General features: G+C 32.8%; 1 protein-coding gene across 12 annotated transcripts in view; it reads right to left on the bottom strand.

The window, feature by feature from the left end:
• The window catches only part of Pkp4 (plakophilin 4), a 221,759-nt gene that overhangs the window by 54,758 nt on the left and 154,724 nt on the right, over positions 1-12,277 (bottom strand). For 9 of the 12 annotated variants that reach the window (XM_005007677.3, XM_013142390.2, XM_063259128.1 and 6 more), the window contains one exon: positions 20-151. In XM_005007677.3, coding sequence (XP_005007734.2) covers positions 20-151 — 132 coding nt within the window. The remainder of the gene's footprint in view (positions 1-19; positions 152-12,277) is intronic. The other 3 variants (XM_063259131.1, XM_063259126.1, XM_063259127.1) reach the window with 1 other exon arrangement.

Raw genomic sequence — 12,277 nt, 5'->3', positions numbered from 1 at the left:
TAAAATGAATACAACAGACCCTCACTTTCATGGAGAGATGTCTGCTCTGGTGAATAGAGGGTCCCTTGTTCTGGCTCTGCCCTGATGAGATAGTTGTTGGGGTGGACAGTGTCAGAAACTCTAGGTTTGCTTACACCAGTATTTGGCACATCTGTAAACAGAGAAATTCAATCACATTACAATTATTGCATAAATATTTGTTTTAAAAGGCTCAGATATTTGTCATATACATGTTACTATAAGGCTCTATTTTCATCTTAAAGAGTAGGTAGTTTGATTTATAACTACAAATGTGTTTTATATACTGAGTTTAGTATTATATTTTTCTGAATTTCGTAAGTAGTGGTCTTCATTACATGGTCCAACTAACCTATGTATTGAATTAGATCAAAATGTGCAAATGGATCTGTTTTCCACTTGGAAAATTTATTTCTCAGGCACCTTCTCCCAGAGGATTTTGAGATAGAATAGAAAAAATGACTAAGTACCTCCGGTCATGAATGCGTTTGTTCCTGAAACACTGGTTCCCAAACAGATGATTCTGGCAGAACTTTGTTTTTGTTTGCAAACTGTGGTGGGTGACAAATGTGACTGTGGCCATCTTTCCCATACAAACACAAAAGTGGCCACTTTTCCCAAAACCCTAGATCAAACTAAGTTCATGAATTGAAGTATTCCTGTATTTTAAAAAAAAATGTCTTCCATATCCCAAACTTTAAAATTAAAAACTCACAATAGCGTTCACATTGTAGGGCTTGGTGATTAAATCTTGGGATGTTACACTGTATGTTACATTTCATGTTTTCTGTGTTCAAAGAATTCTACTAAGTTTTCAGAGTTGCAAACTCATCTGATTACTTATTACTTCAGTCTGTTACAAATGAATATAGACAAGTCTAACCTGATCATTTTTTCTTTTAACTAAACCTCTTACTTCTGCTATATATAATTTTTTTTTAAAGACAGCGTCTTATTATGTAGTCCAGGTTGGCCCTGAACTTGTGGTAATCCTCCTGCCTCAAATTCTCAAGAGCTGGGATTACAAGTGTGCAAAGTCTCAAGAGCTGGGATTACAATGCACACTTGTAAACCCAGCCTATTGTTTTCAACTGTCATCTTGAACTGGAAAAACAAAAGATAAAATATGAAGAAACAAAAACAATTTATTTTCTTCCCCCTTCTAATTCAGATTTTTAATGCTATACACTTGGGTGTTGTAGATTATACTGCCCTTTCCCAATTTCTCTCAAATATCCTTTTTTCACTACCTAAAAAAAAAAAATTCCTCTCATGAATACAAAACTTCCTTTCCTCAAATTTAACCTTTATAATGTTAATTTCCCCAAGAATGCTGGTTTACTCTCACTTCAAAGATTTTTCAGTTGATCCTTGTCACATTATGAGTTCAACATACAACTCTAAGAATTTCAACATTTTCATTAGTCTTTCTTGTGAGCTTTCCCTCCTCTGTAGGGTTCCACTACGTGAGCTCTAGGAATGTAGTATGAAAAAAGATGTGTGTGTTTCATGTGCATGCATGTGTTTGGGAGAAAAGGGAACAGGAAAAATATCCTTGAAGAATTAACATCTAAGCAGCTCAATTAATTACAGGAAGCAGCTGTTCCTTTCAGTGTAGCACTTACAATCTTTCTTTGTGCAGAGCATAAGCTCAAGGAGGACAGAGACCTTTATCTTGTTTGTTTACTGTTATATCCTCAGTGCTTAGGGTGGCATGTTATACTCTGGAGATGCTCTGTAAATATTTGTTAAACAAACACTTTCTTGGTAACAATAGCAGCTTCCCTTTATTTGGTACTGATTCATGCTGTGGCTTTATCTTATATGGTTTGCCTATGTAAAGCAAAGTCAAAGTTTGAGGCACTGCTTATTATCAAGCTGATTTAGCAGGTGAATATGAGGTTTCAGGAATGTGGGAAATTCCATTATATTCTGAATCTGTAATTTGATGTCAGATTCAATCTTAAGGTTTTGTTTTCAGCTTCTAGAAAGGTATAGTGACATTCTTGGTACAAATTTTTAATCATCTGTCTCCTGATACAACCTGACAGTATACTGGTTGAGGTCTGTGACAGTTCTGAATTCTCAAGTCTGGAATTCTAATAAAGATTACAAATACAATATGGTTTCTCTGGTACAAGATGAAACATGATCTGAGTCACTGACAGGCTGATGGCACTAAAAAGTGATCTGCTGCATTTGTGGATTTTCTATTATGTTTTCCATTACAAGTTTCTATTACAAATTTTCTATTACTGAGTTTGAAACATTCTTCTACAGCAATTCTTGAAGGAGTTTATTAAGCATTAGGAAAAATGTCCAGGGAAGGAACATGGTTAAAGCAACGTGAAAACAGCAGCAAGATACAGACTGAAACTGTAAAGAGATTTGAGTCTTCATGAACAGGCAAAAATGTACTGTCTTTAAAAGAAAAAAATGTTTAAAGAGTTGGTGATTTTAGTTTTAGTACAAGGTACACTGTGGAGCACCAAAGCCTCAGAGGGTTTGGTTTGCAAACATTAGGTGGCATGCACTGTCATGATCTGAAAAAATATCACCATGGAAACAAAAAAGGTCAGACATTTGTGTATGCTACCCTTAAGAAAGAATGACAAAGAAGGAAAGAACAAACCCTATTATAGCTATTATGTGAATAGAAAAGACACACCCTAAGAGCTATGCCTGAGCAACTGCTTTTTCAACCAATGGAACATTTTTTCAGAAAGCATGTGACAAGCAATCGTGCTTCTTTATGAGTGCTCAACCTGACAGCATTAAACATACACTAAACTCTTCTCTATGAAAGCTTTTTTAAAAAGTGATTTTAAAGCAAATGCAAACAATGAGATACGCAATTGCACACTGGTTGCCTTAATAATAAACTTAGCAGAATCAGTATGTCAAAAACAGACAAAAGGAAAAAGTCCCTAAAAGTAATATAGTGACATGCCTGCTAAATGTTACCACTTGACTGTTTCTTTTATTTTTAAATGCAGCATTCCAGAAAACACAAAACAGAAAGGAACACTGAGATAGAAATATAAATTATTAAATTCCCATATACAGAGAATACAATTTGAAGATCCAAGTAACTGGGTGGAAGAATAGAGCAAAGATTTTATGCCCCGTTTTAAAATAAATATACAAATTAAGAGTTGTAAAAAATTCAAAAACAGATTTATTTAATATAAACTGTATATCAATTTATTTCTACACTATACATATGGCCTTTAGTCATTTTTCTAGTTCTATTGTGGTGCAAACAAAAAATAAATATTTGCAGAGAGAAAAAGATCCTGAACTCTCTTATAAATCATTAAAAGTGTTAAAGAAATGCAACTGTGGTGACGTTTTGCATTTTAAGTTCCATGTATTCATTATATTATTATGCAAGTCTTTTGATGGTTTGAAATACTTATCACAAATTAAAAATGAAACTAAGGTATAAAAGTGTGGTTTTCAAAACTGATTTACTATTAGTTTCCTTGAAAACTTGTAAGTTGCAAATAATCTACACACATGTGTAAATTTATATACATGCAACCTATCTCAGATAAACAGAAAAAGCATTTCCCAGTTACTGAGTAAATTATTCCCGATTGTAAAGTGGTAAGAGACATATTAATCATGTGTTATTTATACATTATTATAAAATGATTTTTTAAAAAAAAATCTATTATGTATAATGGAAGAAGACACTTGCCAAATTTAACAGAGAAACCACAGGGACAAATAATATGGATTAAACATTTCATGATTAATAATGTGACTTACAATTAAAAAGCTAGCATATTGTGATTTAAAATGATGAGGACAAGAAATCAAGAGACTTTTTTAAGTAAAAGTGGCAAATGGCATCTACTTCTTTAATTTGTGTACTGAAGAATAAACACTACTCAAAGAAAAATCACAAACATGTTTCCTGAGACACCAAAAATATACTCCAGGGCATTTTCAAACATCAATTAGCTTCTTCCCAGAAAAAGTATATCTAAAAATACATGTTTCAGGGCAGAATGAAATCTTCATCTGTGTCTAAGACTGGGAGATCATTAGAATCATGGTCCTTTCTATTCTATTTCATCTGAATGCGTGTGCGCACACACGTACACACACACACACACACACACACACACACACACAGAGTCAATTAAAAAAAGGAGAAGCTTGCCTCTAAGTAAAATATTAACAGCTATAAAAGATAATAGTTAGACAGCTATAAAATTCTGACACATTATCCATCCACCCAGACCACAGTAACAGATGAAATACAATGTGGACTGTTTTATATTTTCTGTGATGCACTTCTCCAAGTGCACATAAAATGTACTTAGCAAAAAGTCTTCTTTAAAGAATGTGAAATTATTAAAATGGCTCTGGTTAGATATTGTCTTGCTGTTTATATTGTATGAAAGAAGAAAGTTCTGTACTGTGTAAAATCACCATGGAAACAGGGACCTTGGAGATCAGTAAAGAGATTTTTAGTACTAGCTTCAACCCTGCAACTAGACTTTCACATTCCTGAATGTTGCAGGCTCATGGTGAGTTCTCCTAGTCTGCGTGAGTTGCTATGGTGTTTAGGGATTTGCACTAATGTAAAGATTGCACAGTAAGGGTTTTAGTAGGACTCTTGGGATGCTAATAGCACATAAAAATCTGCAGATGAAACTCTCTTTGACAGTTTCTCTTAATCCTGGCCTGTGAGTTCAGGTTATGCAATGAAACTGAAAAGGGCATTATTTTCTGAAAATTTCCTGTTGATTACAGGACTCTCTCATTCTCCAGGAGTACAGACTTAAAAGGGGGCCTGTTTCCCACAAGGTGCATAATACACCAGTACTTTCTATAGCTGAGAGGTAAAGCACTTGGCCAAATTCTGCAATAGGACCTGGGAGATATATGACTGCAAAAACATTGTTTCTCTGTGGGCCCATCTGTAATGCACAAAATGTATTTCTATAGCAGGTGATCTAATTATGAGAGAGAATAAGCTCACTGAGAAATACTATATCACAGTCAAAATGGAAATGAGATAAAAACATAAAGGATAAGGGCCAGGAATTTAGCTCAAGGACCTAAGAACTTGCCTTGCATGCTTGGAGTTGTGAGTTCGATCCCCTGTACAAAAAAGCAAACAAATAAACAAACAACCCCCACCCAAAAAAACATGAAGCATAAAACCTTTTTTGGTTACATAGGAGAAAATGGATATTGACTTAATAATAGATACACGGAATTTGTTGGCTCAGACATAAACTATATATATGTAATACCTTTTGAAAAATTTTTGTTTCATAAAATATCTCTTTGAAAAGATAGATTTAAATAGAAGAAAGACTTAAGCAAAGGCAGAAGGCATTTTTTGAAGTTATTTCTATTATCTTTTAAATGTTAATAACATCTCTAAAATTTTACTCATCTAGAAAATATTATATGAAAAGCCTTGAAAAACAAAAATCACTAATGAAGTATCTGTTAGTTGACTTTAAATTCTGCTCTGCGAATCAACAACTATTCTTGAAATTCACTGTAAAAGTTTATGTACCAGGGTCCAATTTTGTGGTTCAAAGACAGTGGTAGCTGCATACATTGGTATCATAGTGCTTTTATTTCTACAATGACAAATCTGAAAAGTTTTAGTTTTGTACACCACTAGGGAGATGCCTGTTTTACAAATATTTCAAAATTTCTTAATTCTATTAAAAATATAAAGCCACTAAAATAATTTTCAGGAAAAAATTGACTATAAATTTCTATGGTTATATCAAACTAAGTGTTAAAATATTTTTAGTTTGAGTTCTGATTAAAATACAGGTATCATATATATCATAAAATTTTATACATTATACCTATATAAAGCTAAAAATTCATGACACTAAGAAAGCAGAACAACGAAAAGAAATAGGTTAGACATAAATTTTCCAACATCAAGTTCAACAGATAGCTCTTCTAAATGGCCACAAGGCTCTTGTTTACTATAAAGAAAATAAGAAGTAAAGGACTCATTGTTTCGGAAGAAGTCATTAAACTAAGGGAAATGTAATTAAATGCTCAGACATCACAAGGAATATTTTCAAAGACATGCTTTATTCCTTTTAAAAAGGAATAAAAACTACCAAACAGTAATGGGAATACTTGACAGTGGGAAATAACAGATAACATGGATTTTGTTATTAAACAGAAACAACCGTCTTTAAAACACTCAATAATAACTATAAAAGATGATATACACTATCAAAAGAAATAAATGGTTCTTTGGAAATAAAGCTTTTCAAAATTTTTCTCCTTTTCTTTCTGGGTAAACTTTATCAAGATAAAACTAAATGTGGACTGTCGAATAAGAATGAATTGTGGAATTATAGGTGGTAGCCTTTCTCATGTTATTCAAAGCATCAAGTGTAAAACAGGAACTAGGGCTTTGTGTATTGAGGCAGTGATAAAGGAAAAAGGAGAGTTTTTGGGAAAGAATTTCTATTGTATTTTGGATATTAATAGAATATTTCTTCATATATCACTAAAAGCATAGGAAAATGTAAATATTTCACTTGTAAAAATCAAACACAAAATGCTAAAGGCTAAAACCAGACATCTGATTTTCACGTGAAGTATTAATTCATTATATTTATGCTTTCGAGATATGCTCAAATATTATACGTAAGTGTCTTAGGAATAATCAGACATATGTTTGCCAAAGCAAAATATTTTGGTGGAAGCTTGTTTGCAAACATAGTGATACTTCATTGCTGTCATTGAGAAAGGCTGACCCACAGTATTATGGGGGATTTGTTCCAAGAGATACCAAATTATAGAAAGTCAGCAGATGCTCAATTCCTTAATAAAAAAAAAAATGCAGCATTTGCACCTATATGTTTAAATCATCTTTGGTTTCCTTGTAGAACCTAATATAATGGAAATGCTATACAAGTAATTGCTATAATGACAAGAAAAAAATCTATGTATGTATGTTCAGTCAAGATGCAGTAATATTTCTTAGTGTACTTTTAAGACTATATTCCATCTGCGATTGGTTAAATCTGCAATGCAAGGGCTAACTCTGCAAGTAACTGTGCTTAATAAAAGTTCATTTAACAAAATTCCAAATATGTGAAAAACAAATTTAGTAATATCTACTGTCTGGGAAAATCATACCACCCATTTCATGGTTTATTTTTATTACTTATGTCAGAGATAATTCCCTCGGATTATGGTCAACATTTTACTGGGTTTCATATGTAAGTCTGATATATCATTTTAATTCCAATATTTCAGATGATTTAAAAAATTTGTATGTAAGCCGCTGAAAATCAGTTTTTAAATAAACATAGAAGTTAAAAAAATAAACATTTTCCCAGATTTCACAATTATCAACATTATGCCATTTATTTTATGGATTATTTCTTTTTTCATCTGTGTTACAGAATTTTAAAACGAATCCCCCAGTTCCTTTCAGCTCTAAATATTTCCTTATGTATCTCCATAAAATCTGGACATTACAAAAAACAGTTATTTCACAACTAATAAAATCATATTAAAAAAATTTTTGTGATGCCTCAGACATACCTGTTTAGTTGGTTTCTACTTGTCAGGTTAAAGTTCTCTAATTATGCTCAAGTAACATTGTCGTGTATGTCCCTTAACCTAGATGAGAGCTGTCACTCCCTCATTTTCACATTTACTCACTGAGGGAAGCACAGGCATAAGTTTGCAGGCTTCTCTATGTTTTGAATTTGTCTGATGGTTTTTCGTGGTGTGATTTCAATATTCCTGACATCTACACTTCTTATGAAAAGGAAGATCTAAAAGCTCTGTCAAACCTTTCTGGGCAGATTACTGTGCTATGTACTTTTCACCATACCACATTATGACTTTCAGAAATAAGATCAACTGGCCAATTCTGGCAGTAGTATCCTGATCTTTCTACTGTCCAGCTCATCAACTTTTTTGCTTAATGGCTCTCAACTCTGGTTGTCCATGGTAATCACTTGGTTTGAAGTATGGGTAGAATTTTAAAATAATTGCTACCTGAGTCCCATATACAAAGATTCCAATGGAGTCATTTTAAGTTGCAGTCTGAATATTTGAGTATTTTTAAAAACTCGAGATGATTCTAATATATGTGTAGGTGGAGTTGAGAACATATAGGTTTTAGAATTCACTGACAATTTTTGCTTGAGTTAGTTACTTTACTGCAGCTTGAAAACAGGTGATTTTTCTAATTATTTTTTATATACTTTTTGGCAAAAATTCCTTTGGAATATTGTAAATAGCTAGGGTTATTTGTTTACTCTAAAATACAGTTAGTATATCTGGATCTGGCAGGATAAAATGTTTATTTATGTATTTATTTATTTTTGGCCTTTTCCAGACCAGGTTTCACTGTGCAGCTCAGCTGGCCTTGAACTCAGGTTGTAGCCCCAGGCTGGCCTGGAACTCATTGCTGTTTTAAATAGGCCTCCTAAATGCTGGATTATAGGCATAAACTGCTGCACCACACCTAGCCTAAAATGTTAATTCCTTAATGACTACTTTATAGAATAAGAAGTGGTTATCAAAATTCATAAACTAAGTCACTTGGTGACTAAAAATTACCCATTACTGGTTCCCACCTCGAGTTTCAAATTATGTGGGGCAAAACCTAGGCATTAAGAATTAAAACTCCACAGGACAATGTAATGTGCAGAAAAGTTGGGGAACCTCTGGAGTGAGATGCTGGCATCCTCATTATCTACAATGGTGATGAACAGGTGAGTTTTTGCTATGACCACTGGATTTTTGTTGACCAAAACAATGTATCTTATTCTTTTGAGACACATATTAAGACAGAAGAAAGCAGCATTGGAAGGAAACACTACAAAAGTTCATTAAATTCTAACAGCAGGTTGACTTCCATACTCTATAAGAACTAATCAAATAATACAATGGTCAGGGGTATGCTGAAATTTCTATGGAATGTTAAGATTATTTGATATTAAATGATTTCTGTTTACTCTGTCCATGAATCTAATAATACAGGGAAATTTGAAATGATTTTAAAAAAGCTTAATAATCTATTAATTTTAAATGTTTATATTTCTATATTCTGGAATTATAATAAGCACAGATAAGAACAGGTAGAACAGGTAGAGGTACAAATTATTAAGTTTTATTAAATAGGCAATGGGACACTTTATTAATATAAAAATGAAGGCATTTTTTTTTCAAGTAGTTCCACTTGTAGCTAGCTATTTGACACAGACACAGAAATCTATTTGATAGAGGCATTAAGATAAGAAGAGAAAATATTACCATTGTGTAAAACTGAAAAAAAAAAAAAACCCAAAATATACACTCAGAATGGGTTGGTTATATACAAAATTTTCAAACAATGAATACTACTTAGTCATTAAAGGAAGTGTGTCTTTCTAAGGACATTAAAGTTTTACAATGTTGTTAAGAAAAAAAAAAAAACCCTAAACCACAGAATAATGTATAGTGTATGTTAATTTGTATTAAGCCAAATTCAATTGTGCATGAATATTTACACAGAGTTTAGCTGGTATATCTTATTTCAGGTTTTTTTTATATGTGTGTTTTTATATATACAGTAGGGAATGGTCATAGTAGGGAAATTATAGAAATGAAGCAACCTTTTATCTTATTCACTTTGTATGTTTCTCAATTTTTAATTTTTAAAAAAACTTGAAAAAAAAACTTGTCCTCCTTTTGCAATAAAACATTAAAAAGGCAACTATCATCTTTAGTGCGGCAATCTAGAATCTACAGTACCGTGTTTCTGGCAGAAAGGCTGGTTGACATGACTATGTCACCAGGCAGCCTGCAAAAGAAATAAGGTACATGTATAAAACTTGGACTCCAAATTTGGCTTTCAGAGAAATTTTTATTCCTCCTAGTTTTTACAAGAGAAGTAGGTGAGAATATATAACAGCATTTTGTCCTTTGTAGTTTTTAGACATAATAAATCCTAACATTTAAAGTCATCAACAAGACTACTCCTTTATATATGATTGGTATCTAACAGTCAACTTATGAGTATGTTCAGTATAACATCACTTCGTACTCCCTCCTTTATAAATTTGGTACATTTCTACTGAAGCATAAAATGTTTCCATTTAAGTTCATGTCTTATCTTATGATATGCTGATGCTTTTTTTGTGTTGCAAATTACTTGCTCCAGATGGAGGAAAAAAGATAAATTAGTCTCGGGGCTGGGGATTTAGCTCAGCGGCATAAGCACCTGCCTTGCAAGCAGGGGGTTGTGAGTTCGATCCCTGGTACTGATAAAAAGGAAAAAGACAAAAATAAATAAATAAATAAAGTTAGTCTCTCATTTGCTTTTATCTTCAGTGTTTGCCTGCTTCTATGTGGTAAGCTCTTCTTAGTGCAGAAATTTTTATCAATATATTTAGACACAAAAGTTAAATATTTAAAATGTAAAACCTATCTCTATAACCTTAAATTCAGCAGTATCTATAACTAATATCAATGCAAACCATTTTAACCTGGAGAACATGTTAAAATCATGACATTTCAATATGTTACATAGCAATTGTAATACTATGAAGTTAAATAGTTTTAAAATTTCTACTTTAATGCAATCTTCCTTCCTTTCCATATTTATTGTCAAACTTTAAAACTCCTTACTGCATGGAATTGCTAATGCTTTTTCTCCTACTTATCCAAATCTATTAATACCTAATGACTTCTTAGACAGCCAGAAATATTCTCCACTTTTATTATCTTGTGTTTTTTGCTAACTGATTGCTTTATTTCAGACACATGATTTTTAGCTTTCTGAATTTCTTACCTATGAGTACCAATGATTATTTAGTTAACACTCATCAATTTCTTGGACACTGTTTTCTTCTCCAAATTGTACAAGGGTTAAAAGCAACAGGATGGACTGTCTGCCCAGCCATCTCAGCATGTGGGATGCTGCTGGTGTGATCCTCAGGAAGGGGAAGGCAGAATTCCCTCCCCTGCACTTCACACAAAATTACTCAGAGTTTGGCAACTTCCTAGATGATAGTAATCCCTCCTCCCCTGAATAGAAAAACTGTGAAACTGTGACTTGTAGCTAATTTCAATTCACAGGATATGGTTGGATGTTTTAAGAATCAACCAACAATCACTTTGACAAAAAAATTCAATCTTTGGCTTTAATATACACTTACCATCTTTTTGGTGGGTAGCACACAGTGTTATAGAAATTTTTATGACTAAATTGGTTTTTTTTTCCTATTCGTTTCCTTAAAAGAACACTAAAGGGCTGGGGATGCAGTTCAGTGGCAGAGTGATTACGTAGCATGTGTGGATCCTGGGTTCAATCCCTGGGACCACAAACCCAAACCTTAACCCAAAACAAAGATCCTAGTAAATCCATGGGCTTCTTTATGTGAATGGTTTTCCATATAGTATGTTTCATCATGAAGATTATATTTGCATTTTCACTTCCCTCAGGCCCATACCTATTATTCTAATGTATGTTTTGCAGAATTTTGATGTTTATTTTCTATTCAATTTGTATTTTCTGAATAGGTAACTTAAACTTTAAAAGGAATATAAGATTATACACATAATGAAACATTACAAGAGGTAAGAAATTTTCATCATTGAAAAATGTGAAAAATGAAAAATGTCACACAAATAAAACAAATAGAGAGCATGAGAAGACTTTGCCTCTGGACTCATTTCTGAGCTAAAAAAACAAGGTTATTAGAAACATGAGGGCCAGGGATACATCTCAGTGGCACAGCACCTGTCTGGCAAGTACAATGTTCTGAGTTAAATTCCCAGTATGAAAGAAAGAAAGAAAGAAAGAAAGAAAGAGAGAGAGAGAGAGAGAGAGAGAGAGAGAGAGAAAGAAAGAAAAGAAAATAAGGAAGATATGAAACAGATATAAAACAATAAACTTTACTCCTCATAAAAGACAAAAATTTGTGCACTTACATTTTAGAAATCAAACACATAACATCTGGAAGCTAGAAAATGCAAAATACTGATGAGGAGGCAAAAAGCAAGAAGGCAATGATAAAATGAAATTGCAAGTAATACATACTAGAGAGAATAAAAGTCTTTGGTAGACTTGGCAGTTCTTCATTCTTTGGGAAGTATCGCACTTAAAGAGTTTGGCTTTTTATTTTCAAACAGCCCACCATCCAGAGTACAAGCTAACAAGTAACCACCCATGAAAAACAAGCAACAAGCAAGTTGAGATCTCCTGAAGCAAATTATAAAGAAATGGAAATCTCTACTTAGAGCA

Source organism: Cavia porcellus, unplaced genomic scaffold (assembly GCF_034190915.1).
Source record: "Cavia porcellus strain 051 isolate PalLab524CR breed Dunkin Hartley unplaced genomic scaffold, mCavPor4.1 scaffold_12, whole genome shotgun sequence".
NCBI lineage: Eukaryota > Metazoa > Chordata > Mammalia > Rodentia > Caviidae > Cavia > Cavia porcellus.
This window is presented reverse-complemented; position numbering and strand designations above follow the sequence as displayed.